Genomic DNA, 19,092 nt, shown 5'->3' on the forward strand with positions numbered 1-19,092 from the left:
CTTGTGAAGCCAGCGCTCTAACCACTGAGCTACTGGGCCGTGTGTGTGTGTGTGTGTGTGTGTGTGATTACAGCTGAACAGTCCAGTCTACTTCTCATAGCTGTACAGTAAGTCCTCGTTATACGGTACATATGTGTTCCTGAAAACATTACCACAAATAAAAATTACCCATTATAACATGTAATAATAGGGAATGCATTCCAGCACGTCAAGTCACCCCTACAGAAATGAAAATACATGAAAATAGTCAATAAAAAAGAAATGTAAAGTACTGCACAAAAGAAATAAGCAAAATGTTTCTATTTACCTTTCACTCGCTGTGTATTATATCAGATGATGTCCTCCTGAGGCTAAGGGACAGTAGGCATTTCAGCACTTACTCATCTTCCGCTAAGTGGGCAGACGAGGATAAGACGACGTCGTCTGCACTGTCGGAAGCATATATAGAAGGGCCAGCTGTAGCAAGGTCGGCACATTTCACTGGTTTGAAGAAAGAGGATATGGAGGAAGGGCCAGCTGTAGAACCGTCAGCAGCGGATATGGAAGGGCCGGCTGTAGCAGGGTCAGCAGGTGTGATCGAGATGGTATGTCTGACTGGCTTGAAGAATGAGTAGATGGAGGACTGTTTGGTTTTTCTTGTTTTTTCACCATAGATTTCTTGATAAATCTTGACACTTTTCTCTACGTCATGAGCCACTTTGCTACTCCTGGCAGAATTTGGGTCACGTTCCTTCAGGGTTTCCAGAGCTTTTTCAATACTACCGAGACATTCTCCAAGAGTTTTGATGTCCAGGCTACGCACAGGTTGTTCTTCCTCATCTCCCTCTTTTTCTGCCTCCTGTGATGCCTTGTCTAGCTCTATAAGTTCATCATTTGAGAGAGGTTCAGCATGGCTTTCCAAAAGATATTGAACATCATCATCAACTTCATCGAAGCCACCCCTATGGCACAGATTTACTATGTCATTTCTGATCGTACTGATGTCATCTTCAGCGAAGTGAAGCCGTGCTACAGTGGAACTATGCGTGCTTTGGGGTCCGAGGGGTTTCCAAGCGCACGGGTTCGAATCCTGTCCACGGTCCGAATGTAGGTTGGGCTTCCTCACTTGGGGCAATGGTTTCCTAGCGGGTGGGCTTTGAGATAGGAGGTACCCCATAAAGTATCTCCTTTAGCCCATAAATTCCCAAGAAAAGCCCACATGGTATAAAAAAAAAAAAAAAGTCACGAATTTTGGCCATACTTTATTCCACGCCAAGTTCATGGTAGATGTCTTCACTTCGTCCTAAGAAGACTTGATGTTATCTAAGGCGTGCTTGATGTTATACGACTACCACCATTCTCTGAGAGTGGGTTTGCCAGGCCCATCTGTGCCCTTTATCAGTGGCTGCATGGTTCACCGCTGGTAGTAGGCTTTAAATGTTTGCCATAATTACAGCAATACTCCACTAAACGAACAGGATAGGGGGTGTCAAAGCTGTTCGTAGAGCGAAAATTTGTTAAACGGACATAATTTTCCCATAGGAAATAATGGAAATAGGGGGGATGCGTTCTGGGCTGTTCCCCAACATACCACATGGGTTAAAAGAAAAATTATATATACGTACTAGTACCATTAATAACCAAGTATCCCCAAGTTTTTAGTGAAGAAAATGACAATACAATGGAAATTTAAGAATTCATGTAAAGTCCCTACCTAGTGTCTGGGTCTTCTAATATATGATATCTACTGTAAACAACACTGTAACACTGGGACACTGGACAATGGACACTGCGGCTCCAGCTGACACTATAGCAGCCACACTGACTTATCTACCCCAGCTGAACCGCAGATTGGAATAATACACTTGTTCAAACATTTGCAGTTCCACTTCAAATAAGGATTTGCACCCTTAAAAGCGCAAACATAGAGCACACCGTATTTCCGGTATAAATTCAACTAAGTTACAGTGAATGAGGGGTTTACAGCTTTGAGCCAATGTCAGATAAAAGTTTTGGCATGGAACACCACTATTTATCAAGTACGACACAATTTATTCACTAGTGGAATAATTCTCATTAACAATTTGCACACAATATCAAGTGGTGTAAAATGCTAAATGAATAATATATTGCACTTTATAATATAATATATGGTGATTTGGGCCACGGGTGGTACAAGAGTTTAGTGGCTACGCTAGAGACAGAGGCGGGGAGCCAGCCAATCACAGCAAAGCTGCCACGTTCGGTCCCTCACCCGGCAAATTCAAACCCAGAAAATTCGCTAAAACGGATGTGGTTGTACGTTATGCAGACTTTTTGGTCTAACTTTATATAGTACGTTAAACGGGAAATTCGTTAGATGAACGTTCATTAAGCGGAGTATTACTGTATTATGAATATATTTGTGCTTACAATAGACCCTTTAATATTCCATTTATTCATCTAATTAGTAATGCATGTAAGTAATATGTTATGCAGTTAAAACAAAGGGGGCAGGGGAAGAGATAATAGGCTCCAAGGGTGGACAAGTTAAAGTCAGTACTGTGAGTGGCGGGGAGGTGACATGGATGACGTCATCCCCCCTGCTCCCCCGCTCTGGGCCCTCTTGGATGACATGAGCGGGTACTGTATCTGTAAATTTTTCTTACTATATATCGAATCAAGGGTAGTAATTTTCAAATACCATAACTGTGACCTTACCGGATAAAGAAGTACCATATAACGAGGACTTACTGTATTGCTGTTTTCTTGGTACACTCCCTCAAATGATGCCATTTTATAGTCGTCCAGTAATGAACAATTGAATGCAATCTGTTCAGAATTTAGTTTCCATTTTTGTTTTGTTTATAAATCAGCTTTTACTTCCTAGAATAGTGATAGATGACCTGCAACAAACAATGGTAATAAGACAAACATTTACATGAAAAATTTATCTTTAATAACTCAAGCATCTTTAACATATCCTGCATTGAAAGATAATTCAGCCTCTAAAGGGGGTATGACATTAGCCTATGATACGTGGAACATGGGCCATGGTTCTTGGTGCGAAACCAGGAAAATTATCACACACAAGCTGCCCACGTTCTTGCTATGCTAGGCAAATGGTCCACCAACCAAGACCAAGCCTAATCAAAACAAACCAGAACAAAACCATGCCGCTTACATCTCAACCTGTGCTTCGTGCTGGAATTACACTTGCACTTCCTGTTATTGAAAAGGAAGGAAAGGTAACTGTACTAACTAGAGAAGAACCAAGAGGTGCACGACGGCAACTTCAGAGATGATTGCCATGAGCCCAAACTATTGACACGATATACATATAGTATTTCATCTTTCTATGTTGATGAAATATTATTTAATATTCCAAAAAGAAAAATTTAGGCATGTTCTTTTTAGTTAGAATGATAGGATTTTATTACATGTTTATTTTTCCATTGGGACAGCATATGGAGAACCAGTATGGATATGAAGCCACCCCAACTTTGCTCCGCTAATCTCGGAAGAGTTCCAGCTATCTGGAGCGGATGTTTCTTGTTCCGTGTATCATAGGCCAGTGTGATACCCCCTTAAACGAGTAAGTTTTAAATGACACACAAAACGTAATTGTATTCTTCAAAGGGCAACATATCAACTTGCTATAAAATTTACTAGAGAGAAAACTAGCACAGTCATAGCAAATGCAATAGCTTTTTCTCACATTTTTACAAACATCAGCAATTCACAATACTATAAAATGTGTATGGAAAAATTGCCTGGCATGTTATTAATTTTGCACATATACAATTTTCTCATTGTTACATTTCATTACTATAACTTATTTACAATACATGTAATTATTATTGCAACATCATTTATCAAAAGTACAAGAACTGCATTTTTTTTCTTTTTTGTACCAACTATTTTAGTTAAAATCAAAGACCTTCCAGCTACTATCTCAGAAGTTATTAGCAATGTCCTTTGCTTATCCTGCCTCCACTGACAGTTAGTAGTAGCTACCTCGGCCTCTTCTACCTCCACCTCGTCCACCACGATGGAATTCCAAAGTTCCTGTTGAAGAATAAAGAAAGTTTACATTTGTATTATCTTTTCCAAGGAAAATAATGGAAACCAGTTACATTTATATTAGAAAAAATCCAAACAAACTTGCACACTTACTACTGAATTAAATACAACATACAATTGATAGCATTGCATCCTTGATCAAGAATCTTGCATGTAAAAAGTTAGTGTCAGTCTTTTCTATATGTATTATTAGTAATTTGAGAATTATGTGGTCCATTTTCATAAAATTATCTTTCTCCCATTTTATTTCTGTCCCATCTCCTTTCCTTTCCTGAGAAATGGACCTCTTCATAACAAGTTCTTCTCTCTTTATGACACTGTAAAGTGCACAAAGCTATTTCAATAAAAAGCTTACCCAGCATGAAAATTGAATTTTAGTTGAATCTGTATGATCTTATAAGTAACTGTTCACTCTGCAAAACAATAATGGAGATAAGATAAACTGAAATGTTTGCAGATTGCTCCTGAATATGTCTATCCACAACTTTAATGGATTTGACTTTACCTAGATGATTCCTTGCTGCCTTCATTTCTCTTATTCCTCATGAAAGTGTTTATTTGGGTTTCCCTAAACTATTTTAAAGCCTATAACAATCTCTTTTTCCTTGAGGTGTCAGTACAAGCAGTGCATGTTTACTTCATAAGGTTATATGTATTTTTGTTTTTCTATTTTTTTATGTTATAGCCTATAGCACTTGTAGGTATACTGTTGACCCATGCTAACTCAGACTAATAGGGGAAAAGGTTGATCCAAGAAACACAAATGTCGTAGAAAAAAAAAAAAAAATAAATAAAAAAAGTACATAAATAAACAATAATAATAAAAATAAATAAATAAAGGAAAGGCAGTTCAACTCTGACTCTATGGGGGCGGTGCAGGACTTATTTTGGGATTACTGTCTCTCCGAAACCTTCGGACCCTAAATTACCATGTGGTGTAGTTTATTTTTTGATGATTAAATACCCTTCCCATCAGGAAGCCATTTTTAAATGGTGTATGTCCATCTCGGTCCATTATCAACTTGGACCATTCACTATTACTGACTTGGCTCACCTGGTATACAAACTTGGACTGTTTTTTTAATACCAACTCTGACCATCAGCTTGATTCAGCTATTACCACTCACATCACAAGAAACTACTTTCATCAGTCATTCAATGCCTCTCCATGTTTCAAGTTTTTGTAGAACTGTATGATTTAGGTACTTTGTTTTCGTTCAATGTATACATTGTTTAAATTCTCATATTATTCAAACCATCAGCTCGATTTTATTTTTACCACTCATTACTTTATTCTCTCATTCAATGCTTCTCTTCAAGATTTATGAAAACCTTGAAAACCAAATGAAACATAACATGATCAAGACTTCCATACAGTCATTCAGGGTTTTGTCCCTTGTGTTTATAGTGAACACTTTTAGAAGCTTTCCAGTGACATGTCTGATCCATGCTTAGTGTGTGAGACTTCAGTGAAGTCCCAGTAGGTAAGTAGACCTACTGAACAGCAAATTTCCCCTCAGAGAGATACTCAATAATAGTGTTGATCCTTTTTTGGGTGATTTTTTTTTAGCAATGAATATTTTACTCATTTCATAGATTATGGCTATGCACATTTTAAGCATTAGAGCAATTTTAATGTCTTATTTTGATTCTCTTTTTCTCATTACATAAAGTAATAAATATACATTATGTAACTTGTTTAAATGTTTTATATAGATTTTTAAAAACTTATTACAATCAAACAATCAATCATGTGGAGCATACGCCAGGGAGTGCGTCACCTCGCCTATCCTATGGTGCCATTCCAGGCGATTACATCTCGCAAGTCTCCATGTAGGCTCCCTTCCCGTGCCAAGTAACTCTCAGCAAGAGGCATTGACTTGCCACAGCCATGAGTTCTGTGGACGTCCCCTTGGCCTCCTCCATGCTGGTTATCCCTTACAGAGACAACCCGATATGCAGGATCGGCTTCCGGGTAGCGTGCCACATGCCCATATAATCACAGCTGGCATTGACGGACCATGCTGGTAATCAGCTTTGAATCAGTCTCATGGAGCAATCGCTGATTTGACACAAAGTCATACCAGCAGTATCCCATTATCTTGTAAAGGCATCTAGTACCAAAGACATCAATTTGCCTCTTCAGATTGGTGTTCAGTGTCCATGTCTCACAACCATAGAGTAAGACAAGGATCACCAGCAACTTGAAGATCCAAATCTTTGTCCATCTGCACAGCTACTGACAATGCCAAATACTCCTGTTGAGTGAGTCCATAATGCCGTGGGCCAAGCCAATCCACCGTACAACTTCCTGGCTCGACCCACTGTTGTTATGCACTACACTACCAAGGTATGTGAAACTTTCTGAGATCTCAATGTCTTCATCACACGCATGGGCATACTGTACTGTTTCATCCAGTAAGCTTCCAAACACCTGCACCTTGGTCTTAGGCCAGGAAACCTGGAGTCCCAGGGGCTTCGCCTCCTCGTGCAGTGCCTCTAGAGCCATTACCAGAACCTCCAATGACTCAGCAATAATTACTGCATCATCGGCAAAAACAAGATCTGTAATCTCAGTATTGTTGACAGATGCTCCACAATGACTTTGGTCTACAACTCTGCCTAATACCCAGTCCATGCAAATATTGAAAAGGGATGGAGCAAGCAGACATCCCTGCCTCACTCCTGTATTCACAGGGAAGAAGCTGGACATGCCCCCTCCACACTTCACAACACTCACAGTCCCAGATTAGAGGCCAGTTAATTGACCAATAATCCTTGCAGGAATCCCACAGAGACACATAAGATCCCAGAGTGCCTCTCAATGTACTGAATCAAACACCCTGAAATCGACATAGGCTGCAAGCATCCCTTGCACATAAGATCCCAGAGTGCCTCTCAATGTACTGAATCAAACACCTTGAAATCGACATAGGCTGCAAGCATCCCTTGCTGGAATTCACGTTGGCACTCCACCAGTACACGAAGCACTAGGATCCAGTCAGTTATTCACTTACCAGGTGTGAACCTGGACTATTCAGGTCTCTGGTGTTTGAGTAAGTGACTGCGGATATGCATCAACAGCAAATGGGTAAGCACCTTGCCTGGTACGCTGAGCAGTGTTATACCGTGGTAATTGTTGCAGTCCTGATGGTCCCCTTTCCCCTTCCAGATAAGGATGACCAACCCCTTTTTTCAATCAGGGAGGGAATGTTACCTGAATGCCATACAGCAGTCAAGACAGCATGTAACCCACAGATCATGGTCTCACCCCCTGCATTGAGCAGCTCTGCTTTTCCACCCCTCAACTTTGCCACAGCCTCTTTGACATCATCAATGAAGGGTGCAGTTTCGTCAATGGGTGGATCAGCATCCAGCATATGCAACCCTGCAGTTTGGAGCTGTCCCCATGGAGGATCCACAATGAACAGCTGCTCAAAGTACTCAGCCCAATGAGCCACCTGCCCATCTGCGTCCGATACGAGGCGACCATCTGCTGTTCGGATAGTGCTCGCCTAAGATGTAGACTTGGAGTGGAGTTTCTTTAGGGCTTGTTAGGCAGGTCGGAGGTCATTAGCATTTAACCCTTATGTTCCAGTGATCGTATATGAATGATTGCATCAGTGCGTCCGTAGCGATGGCGATCGTTCCCGTAATCAAGAATTTTCGCGCCTCATGTTTGAGCTCCACGCACGATTTCTCGAGTCAGATGGCGAGTGGAAGTATGTGGCTTCTTTTTCCACCCGTAGTGTTGCCACTAGCTCTGTATATTTAGGGGTAACTAAGCTATTCTCCCATTCTGAGGGCGACACTTGGCAACCCCAGCGACCTGCCGTGTCGAAAGCACCCTGATAAGAGCGAAGGGATGTCTCAGTTCATAACTCACTATGGAACAAGACAGATAATTTTTATTTAGCAGTGCTTCTGAGCCTGACTACAGTGACAGTGATTATGAGGAAGAAACTGAAGAAAGCGAAGACAGCAGTAGTGAAGACTCGGAAAATGATTCAGAGGATCCACCTGTTTTCTCAGAACAGAGAGAAGACAGAGATAGTGGTGATGGAGAACAGACTCCAAACATCGTATTGAGAACCCAGAGTGGCTCACGGAGACGCAGGCGTGCCTCTTGTGTTCTGGGAAGACGATCAAGTGTGTGTGTGTGTGTGTGTGTGTGTGTGTGTGTGTGTGAGAGAGAGAGAGAGAGAGAGAGAGAGAGAGAGAGAGAGAGAGAGAGAGAGAGAGAGAGAGAGAGAGAGATGATACCTACATGTTATTTGCTTGAAACTTGATATGAAAAGGGTGAAAGAATACTCTCTCTCTCTCTCTCTAATCCAAGATGAGAGAGAGAGAGAGAGAGAGAGAGAGAGTCTACAAGAGAGAGAGAGAGAGAGAGAGAGAGAGAGAGAGAGAGAGAGAGAGAGAGAGAGAGAGAGAGAGAGAGAGAGAGAGAGAGAGTGTGTGTTTGCGGTGTCATCACTCACCGAGCTGTTTCTGCTTGACGGATCACACAGTGGGCGGAGGAATCCTTGATAAGGCAATAACTAAACTTTCAGAGGTCACATTGAGCTAGAAAGTACATCTTTGTATTCAGAATAACAAAGAGAAAATAATTATTAGTATTCAGTTTTCTGACAATTTCTAGGTTTACCATTTTTACCCGTCATAAGATATTGGAAAATAGTTTAATCACCAGAACATAAGGGTTAAATGACACTCTACATCATATTAGATTATATTACATGAAGTACTAAATATACGTTTTTTTCTTGTAAATTATGTTTTCTTTCAGTAAACAGAAAAGAATAATGATAACTGCTGATACACACAGTGGTCTGAGATGGTACATACATTGGTCCAAGTTGGTACACACAATGGTTCAAATTGGTATAGGTGGTCCAAGTTGACAATGAGCTGAGTTGGCAGTGGGTTGAGTTGCCCTGCGACTTTTTTAAATGTTTTGTGTGGTTGTGTCATAGCAAGACTCACCCTAAAAAATTATGTTTCACTTAATGCTTGTGTCTATGCCAAAAAATTTATATGAATATTTTTCTCTCTTAATAAATTTCAACCTTTGGTGTGTGTCTCATTCAGTGACTCAGTGTTATTTATAGTGGTATCCATATTAAGGCCCATATCACCACCCAAGTGCATCTTTGGTGTAAGGCAATTACACCTCCACCTAGAACCTGGGTACCATGGTGACATTTAGATAACTTTAAACCACTCGACAAATCACATAGTTTCAAGATGGCATGTGGTGGGATTCGAACTTATGCATGGACGTCTGCCCGATCCTATGCTCACCACCTTATCCATTATGCCACTGTCTCCCCAAGTGGTATACTATGTCAATTTTCACTATTAAATTCATTTATTTCTACTTTCTTAAATGATCTTTAAACTAGCATTAATAATTTTATTGCTCATTCCTGTATCCTTAAAAAGTAAATTAAGTTTGTTCTGAAAACAAAGTAAAATTGTGTGACAGCATGTGAGAGGAATAACAAGACAAAAGAATGATGTGCATGGAAATGCAGATAAAGATAATCATGATCTGTTTAGGATTTTTGCTTTCAACAAAAGTAACTAAATTCACTATTACTAATAAATGGTGTACTTACCAACAAAATTGGAATAATCATTGCCTCCCTCATTTCTTCCATAATTTGTACCCTGAAAGAAAGTTTATGGTTTACAGTATATTTAGTACATATACAAGTCAGGAGGTGTGCAGCCTATTCTTGAGCTGCCCATGTCTGATTGCCCTATGATGACACAATTTGCATCTTTATGGAAATAATGTTATTGTGTAAGTCATTCAAAACATTACTTAGTCAAGTGTGTCTGTGTGTGTGTGTGTGTGTGTGTGTGTGTGTGTGTGTGTGTGTGTGTGTATATATATATATATATATATATATATATATATATATATATATATATATATATATATATATATATATATATATATATATATATATATATATATACACACACACACACACACACTTGACTAAGTAATGTTTTGAATGACTTACACAATAATATATATATATATATATATATATATATATATATATATATATATATATATATATATATATATATATATATATATACACACACACACACACCTAACCCTCCATTATCGCGCGAAATTGGTGCCTAAAAAACCGCGTGAAAGCGGAAAACGCAATAACGGAAGTAAAGAATAAATAGGAAATAAATAAATTGGTACCTCAACCCAAAATTTTTCCTAAAAAACCAGCTCTAAACAGCAGAATACACGTACGAGACTAAGGGGTGGTGGTGGTGGTGGTGGTGGTGAGCAGAGTGACCAAAACCAATCAGCTCTCTTATTCAAATCACGTGACGTGAATACACAGTGATGATTGGCTGCTGGCTCCTCCTCCTCCTCATGATCATCATCTTTCTCCCTCCACCTCTTCCTCCTCCTCCCCCCCCATTCTAAACATTCGTCAGTGTGTGGTTGGGATATGGGTATACTACTACTACTACTGCAGATGCAAGATAACGACTTTCCAGATGCACTAAAACTGAATTTTGCAGATTTTCATAAGTGAGCGATAACGCCTAAACGTGATAACGGAAGGGCGCGATAACGGAGGGTTAGGTGTGTGTGTGTATATGTATGTATATAAATATATATATATATATATATATATATATATATATATATATATATATATATATATATATATATATATATATATATACAGGGATCCGTGATTCAACCGTTCGCAGTTCAAATTATTGCTAATTCGAACTTGGTTAATTAATACCCAATCCTCAAGGTTCAACTGACTGACTCACCAATTTGACATTCATGTCTTGCGCACCACCCACCCGGTTAAATCCGCTGCCATCCCACCAGGCGGAAGTGTAAACCGACGCTACCCTGTGCGTTGCTTAATCTGTGTCACTCTCGCCCCAGCTAGCATCCAGGCAGGCAATGCTCCGCTGTTCCACCTCCTGCCTCCATGCCGCTTCGACCATTCCACGCAAAGCCACCTCCAGCCCCAGCCCTAAGAAGCACAATTTCCTCCTTTTCAAAGATAAACTTGAGTTTATAAGAAAGTGTGAGGCAGGTATAGCTCACAGTGTCGTTGCAGTGCAAAGTTTAACACTTTCCTGAACATAGCGTTAAAGGTGTAGGTGTGCACCTCAAAGTCGAATCCACAAGCCGCATGTTATTTAAAACATAATTGTTTTGCCCTTTAGAAGTAATAAAATGGCATCAAAACGAGGTAAAACTGATCCAATATGGAATTACATGGAACTGTCTGCAATTGATGTGGCTGTCTGCTTGACATGCAAAGATACTTTCAAGTACACTGGAAGCACGACTTCCAATTTAATCGAACATCTCCGAACCAAACACCTAATTAAGTACGCTGAGCTGAGAGAGGAGAGTGACAGTGGAGTAGCTGCTAAGTCCTTAAAGCCATCAACCTCCACAGTACAGCCCACTTTGATTGACACAATCAACAAGGCAACACCGTACAAAAATTACTCAAATAAGAAGAGAGAGTTGGACAAGCTGGTAGTCAGAATGATTGTTGAAGATCTACAGCCACTCTTGGTCGTGGAAGACAAGGGTTTCAGGCACCTCGTTCATGCCCTCAACCCACGATATGATCTACCTAGTCGTAGAGAGATTACCAGGACTCTCCTGCCTTCCATGTATAAAGGAGAAGTTGAGATCATTAAAAAAGAGCTGGAGAAACATTTCAATCATGAAAATTTCCCTATGCTTCAGATGTTGTCAATCAAGAAATAAAATTTTTAATTCCCTATAAAGTATTTTAATTGTCATTTCTATAGTTTCATAATAATCCTACAGTTAATGTCAATAAGATAAGTATGAGAAACGTATTACGGCATTAAGTGATTTGTCTACAAAGTACAAACATCTATCAGTATATTATGATTTATCAAAAAAAAAAAAAAAAAAAAAAAAAAAAAAAAAAAAAAATATTGGTCTGTGAATTATTGAAGCATCCCTATGACTTTTAGCTAAGGTAAAAAGAGGAAATAATTAATGCAATGAAAAAAAAAAATAATAGCTAGAAGTACATGACACGAGACATGAATTTTACTAGATTCGACAGATAGCCAGTGAGGCTGAGATTCTATTGACAGCCACATGAATCCCGCACAGTAATCGTCTTGTCGGCAGTGGCCGCCTCACGGATGTAATAATCGTCTGGCTGCCTCACGGGTTTAGTAATCGTCTAGCTTCTACCACAGATCCTGTACGCCAATAATCGTCTCGCCCCTCACATGAATCCGCGCGCGGGACCCGCCAGTAATTGGGTCCGGATCTGAATCCCATGGATCCGCCAAGCTATGTAATCGGATCCGCAAGTACTGTAAATGTCGAATCTTGCCCAGCACTACTGTACAGCACCCTAATGTGTTTAATAAAAAAAAGTTACATATAAATGAAGCCTTTAATAGTACTGATTTAGTTTAAGTTAGTGTTTTTAGAGGTTATAGTAATGTTTTGGGGGGTCTAAGCTGGAGGTTGGTCGCTATCCCCCCTAATTCTTAAGTATCCTATGAGTAAAATTGCTTCACGATTCGAATAAACGTTGATTCGACCGATGAAAAACTGCCCTAACCCTGTCGAATTGCAAGGATCCCCTGTATATTTATATATATATATATATATATATATATATATATATATATATATATATATATATATATATATATATATATATATATATATATATACAATTTTTTTTTTATGTAAGGGGGAGAACTGTCAAGGGCAAAAAAAAACTATATTAGAAAAAAAAAGACCCACTGGAATTGCAGTCTGCAAAAAAGATTAGAAGGAATTAGTTAAAAGAGTGGGATAAATGTCTTGACACCTCTCTCTCTTAAAAGAAGTTAAGTTGTAAGAAGATGGAAATATAAAAGCAGGTAGGGAGTTCCAGAGTTTACCAGTGAAAGGTATGAATGATTGAGAGTACTGGTTAACTCTCGTATTAGAAGGTTGGACAGAATAAAGATGAGAGGAAGAAGAAAGCCTTGTGCAGCGAGGCTGCAAGAGGAGGGGAGGCATGCGGTTAGCAAGATCAGTAGAACAGTTAGCATGAAAATAACGATAAAAGATCGAAAAAGAGATGCAACATTTCAACAGCGAGAAAGAGGCTGAAGACAGTCAGTCAGAGGAGAGGAGTTGATGAGATGAAAAGCTTTTGATTCCACCCTATCTAATAAAGCTGTATGAGTGGAACCCCCCTAAAAGAGTACTCCATACAAGGACGGATAAGGCCCTTGTACAGAGTTAGCAGTTGGAGGCGAGAAAACTGGCAGAGAGCAGAACGCCTAACTTCATAGAAGCTGTTTTAGCAAGAGGTGAAATGTGAAGTTTCCAGTTAAGATTATGAGTAAAGGACAGACCAATAATATTAAGTGTGGAAGAGGGAGACAAAGTTGAGTGTCATTGATGAAGAGGAAATAGTTGTCTAGAAGGTTGTGCCAAGTTGATAGATGGAGGAATTGAGTTTTTGAGGCATTGAAAACTACTAAGTTTTCTCTGCCTCAATCAGAAATCTTAGAGAGATCAGAGGTCAGGGATTCTGTGGTGTCCCTGTGTGATCTGTTGACTTCCTGAAGGTTTGGTTGGTCATCTCTGAAAGGACATGGAAAGATGTAAGGTGGTATCATCAGCGTAGGAGTGGATAGGGCAAGAACCCTGAGGAACACCACTGTGTGCCAGACACTATCAAAAGCTTTTGATATGTCTAATGCGACAGCAAACGTTTCACCAAAATATCTAAAAGAGGATGACCAAGACTCAGTAAGGAATGCCAGAAGATCAGCAGTAGAGCAACCTTAATGGATGCCATACTGGCGTTCAGATAGAAGAATGTGAAGTGACAGATGTTTAAAAATCTTTCTATTGAGGATAGATTAAAAAACTTTAGACAAGCAATATATTAAAGCTATAGGACGGTAGTTTAAGGGATTAGAACGGTCACCCTTTTTAGGAACAGGCTGAATGAAGGCAAACTTCCAGCAAGGAAAGGTAGAAGTTGATAGACAAAGCTAAAAGAGTTTGGCCAGGCAAGGTGCAGGCACGGAAGCACAGTGTTTGAGAACAATAGGGAAGGACCCCATCAGGTCCATAAACCTTCTGAGAGTCTAGGCCAGCAAGGGCATGGAAAACATAATTACGACGAATTTTGATTGAAGACATGAAATAGTCAGAGGTAAGAGGAGAGGGAGGGACAAGCCCAGAATCATATAAGGTGGAGTTTTTGGCAAAGATTTGAGGAAGAGTTCAGCTTTAGAAACAGATGTGATGGCAGTGGTGCCATCAGGATGAAACAAAGGAGGGAAAAATGAAGAAGTAAAGTTATTGGAGATGTTTTTTGGCCAGACGCCAGAAGTCACATGGGGAGTTAGAATTTGAAAGATTTTGACATTTTCTATTTATGAAGAAGTGTTTGGCAAGCTGAAGAACAGACTTGGTATGATTCTGGGCAGATATATAAAGTGCATGAGATTCAGGAGATGGAAGACTCAAGTATCTTTTGTGGGCAATCTCTATATCATATATAGCAAAAGAATAGGCTGTGTCAAACCAAGATTTAGAAGGTTTAGGTTGAGAAAAAGAATGAGGAATATACGCTTCCATTCCAGACACTATTATCTCCATTATACATTCAGCACAAAGAGATAGGTCTCTGACATGGAATCATTCAAAGGAAAATCAGCATAATACCTCCTCAGGTCCCTCCCATCTGGCAGAGGTAAATCGCCAGAGGCACCTCCGCTTTGAAAGACCCTGAGGAGTGATTGGAGAAATAGGACAAGATACAGAAATGAGATTGTGATCGGAGGAGACCAACGGAGAAGATAGGGTAACAGCATAAGCAGAAGAATTAGAGGTAAGGAAGAGATCAAGAATGTTGGGCGTATCTCCAAGACAGTCAGGAATACAAGTAGGGTGTTGCACCAGTTGCTCTAAATCATGGAGGATAACAAAGTTGAAGGCTAGTCCACTAGGATGGTCAGTGAAGGGAGAGGAAAGCCAAAACTGGTGGTGAACATTGAAATCTCCAAGGATGGAGATCTGTGTGAAAGGATAGAGAGACAGAATGTGCTCTACTTTGGAAGTTAAACGATCAAAGAATTTACTATAGTCAGAGGAGTTAGGGAAGAGATAGATAGCACAGATGAATTTAGTTAGAGAGTGACTATTGAGTGTAAGCCAGATGGTGGAAAACTCGTAAGATTCAAGAGCGGGGGCATGAGAGCAATTTAAGTCGTTGCGCACATAGACGCAACGTCCAGCTTTGGAGCAAAAATGAGAATAGAGAAAGTAAGAAGGAACATAGAAGGGGCTACTGTCAGCTGCCTCAGACAGCTGTGTTTCGGTGAGGAAACAAAAATGAGGTTTAGTAGAGGATAGGTGGTGTTCTATAGATTGAAAATTAGAAGTTAGTGAAGAAAAAATTGAGGGAGGTGTCAAGACATTTTGCGTCATCAACGAAAGCAGTCCAACTTTTGGCCATTTCTGGTTCCCTCCCCAGAAGGAGACTCCAAGGCTGGATTTGGAGTTGCCATTTTTTTAATTTTGAATTCTAAGAGAAGGGTGTGTGTGTGGTAGGTGCATGTAGTTTTATGTGAAGTGGGATAATTGTCTTTATAGGGCAGGTTGTGACTGCCCCCTTGAGTTGTGAGACACAAAGGGAAATGTTCAGTGAGATCATAACTAGCTTTAATGGAGAGTTCACAGCACTCCCTGAACTAACTTTATTAGACCTCACTAGAAGTAAATTATCATTCCAGTAGGTGTCTACTACCTCCTCCTGTAGATATATACACTCGACCCTCGAAACAACGGACCTCCCATCAATGGATTTCGGAAACTATGGACAAATTCTGGAGTCCGGTTTAACCTACGGACGAATATTAAAATGCGCGCGATTGTCCGTTCCTGGCAAATTATTGTCCAATAAACTTCGTTTTCTGTATTGTTTATTAATATTTATTACACTGACCATGCTCATGTCATCTATTTCAGGTTATTTGTTGTACTTAATGCTTTGTAATACTGCTTGAATGATTTCTTAATGATTACACAATATTTTACATACATTTTATACAATTTTTTTAAGTACTTTTGCAAAGAACGGACTTTTGCAATCTACAGACAGGGTCGTGCACGCATTTGTCCGTTGTTTCGAGGGTCGAGTGTATATATATATATATATATATATATATATATATATATATATATATATATATATATATATATATATATATGCTCATGTCATCTATTTCAGGTTATTTGTTGTACTTAATGCTTTGTAATACTGCTTGAATGATTTCTTAATGATTACACAATATTTTACATACATTTTATACAATTTTTTTAAGTACTTTTGCAAAGAACGGACTTTTGCAATCTACAGACAGGGTCGTGCACGCATTTGTCCGTTGTTTCGAGGGTCGAGTGTATGTATATATATATATATATATATATATATATATATATATATATATATATATATATATATATATATATATATATATATGCAACCCCTGCTTAACGAATGGGTTATGTTACTAAAAAAAAGTTTGTTGTGCGAATTTTCATTAAGTGAACTAATTATAACAAATTTGACCCCTGACTTGAACTTCCATTGAGAGTAAACAAAGCAAGAGTACATCATAGTACAGTAAAAGGTTTAATGAAAGTAAAAATTATAAAGTTAAACATTTAAGCAGTTTAACTTAAGACTAAGTCATTATAATGTACACTAATGTAAGTATGTAAGTACAGGCAACTCCTGCTTAACGAAGGGATTACGTTCCTAAAAAACCCTTTGTTAAGTGAAACTTCATTAAGCGAACCGATTATAACAAGTTTAACCCCTGACTTGAACTTCCATTGAGAGTAAACAAAGCGAGACCGCATCATAGTACAGTAAGTCCTCATTACATGGTAGTTCTTTATCCGGTAAATTCACAGTTACGATATTTGGAAATTACTACCCTCAATTCGATATACGATAAGAAAAATTCACAGATACGGTATTCACTCAGGTCATCTGAGAGGGCCCAGCGCGGGACAGCAGGGGTGATGACGTTATCCACGCCACACCTTCCCACCACTCACAGTACGGACTTTAACTTGACCACCCTTGGAGCCTGTTATCTCTTCCCCTTACCCCTTTTTTTTCTTTTAACTGCATTACATATTACTTGCATGCATTACTAATTAGATGAATAAATGGAATATTAAAGGGTCTTTTGTAAGCACAAATATATTCATAATAATTATAGTAAACACTACTAATTATAGCCTACTACTAGTGGCGAACCATGCAGCAACTGATAAAGGGCACAGATGGGCCTGGCAAGCCCACTATCAGTGAATGGTGGAAGTCGTATAACATCAAACACGCCTTAGATAACATCAAGTCATCTTGGGACGAAGTGAAGATGTCTACCATGAACTTGGCGTGGAATAAAGTAAGGCCAGAATGTGCGCATTACTACCTAGGCTTTGCTGAAGACAACAACTAGCGATCAGAAATGACATAGTAAATCTGTGCGTTGCAAGAAGACCAGGAAGTCTCTTACTCTCGAAGTAAAGTTGGATATTATTTAGAGAGGTGAGAAAACTAATAACATTGCTCGCCACCATCTTGACTCCATCTACTGTCTCTACTATTTTCAAGTCAGCAGACTTTATTAAGAAGGCTGGTGAGACCGTATCTTCCTTGCAAGCTAAAAGAACCACCTGAATTCGTGACCCGACAATGGATAAAATGGAAAGCCTTGTGGAAATCTGATACATAAGTTTTGTATGTGATACAATGATGCGCCGTTTGTTTACATTTCATAAGTTGCCGGTTAGTGTTAAGATCATCAACATTATAAAGTTGTGTACATACATACATTAGTGTACATTATAATGACTTAAATTAAACTGCCTAAATGTTTTTCATGATTTTTACTTTCATTAAACCTTTCGTTGTACTATGATGCACTCTCGCTTTGTTTACTGTCAATGGAAGTCCAAGTCAAAGTTAAACTTGTTATAATTGGTTCGCTTAATGAAGTTTCGCTTAACAAAGTTTTTTTTAGCAACGTAACCCCTTCGTTAAGCGGGGTTTGCCTGTATATACATATACAGTAATACTCCGCTTAACGAATGCTCATCTAATGAATTTCCAGTTTAACGTACTATATAAAGTTAGACCAAAAAGTCCGCATAACGTACAACCACATCCGTTTTAGCGAATTTTCTGGGTTTTAATTTGCTGGGTGAGGAACCGAACGCGGCAGCTTCGCTGTGATTGGCTGGCTCCCCACCTCTGTCTCTAGTTCTCCTGGGGCCGGATCCAAGAAGCTGGTTATTGTCTATGTTGGTACAGACAATCTCCATAGCAACCTCCTGCTCACATACCAAACTTTGTAAAATAGCATCCACAAAGATTCGTTGCTGTTGGTGAGTGGAGGTTGGTAGCCCACCTAAAAGTGCTCATTGGCTGCCAGGAGCTGGATCCAAGAAACTCTAACGTCAGAGCAACCTCCTACCGTGAAATGGCATCCATGAACGCTTTTAGGACAGTAACAAGGTTGCTGGGAACACCACCTCTCGAGGTGGTGTTACTGTCTTATATATGGATTTATGTTCACAAAACAACATTTCTATTAGCTTGCCCCCAAGAAAGGATTGTTTTGTAATGCATAAAGTTAAATCTTACATGGAATACCAAAAAATAAAGCAGAGATGAGATCACTGAGATGAAGCGGAGACTCGTGGCAACTCTGCCGCTTCTTCTTCTTGTGACCCTTTTAGCTTGCGTGTTGCTTTCACCACAATATTAAATTTATGTTTCTAATCCTCTATTGCCTGCTATAATGGATATCATATACAATCATGCCATGAGGATAATGTCGACTCTATGGCAGTGAGTGATAGTGAATTACTAATGAAATAACGCGGTATTTCATTAATAATTCACTATCACTCAGTTACCACCAAAATATCCTGCA

The 19,092-nt window shown here is 39.2% G+C and overlaps 1 protein-coding gene across 2 annotated transcripts in view; it reads right to left on the reverse strand.

Annotated features, from left to right (window-relative positions):
• Positions 1-2,894: 2,894 nt before the first annotated feature.
• Positions 2,895-19,092, reverse strand: part of LOC123498682 (tudor domain-containing protein 3-like) — a 48,808-nt gene continuing 32,610 nt past the window's right edge. Inside the window, exons 11-12 of one of the 2 annotated variants that reach the window (XM_045246022.1) lie at positions 9,663-9,714; positions 2,895-4,026 (exon numbers count right to left, since the gene is read on the reverse strand). In XM_045246022.1, the coding sequence (XP_045101957.1) occupies positions 3,962-4,026; positions 9,663-9,714 (117 nt within the window). In that variant the 3' untranslated portion in view covers positions 2,895-3,961. The remainder of the gene's footprint in view (positions 4,027-9,662; positions 9,715-19,092) is intronic. The other variant, XM_045246021.1, reaches the window with a different exon arrangement.

Source organism: Portunus trituberculatus, chromosome 48 (genome assembly GCF_017591435.1).
Source record: "Portunus trituberculatus isolate SZX2019 chromosome 48, ASM1759143v1, whole genome shotgun sequence".
NCBI lineage: Eukaryota > Metazoa > Arthropoda > Malacostraca > Decapoda > Portunidae > Portunus > Portunus trituberculatus.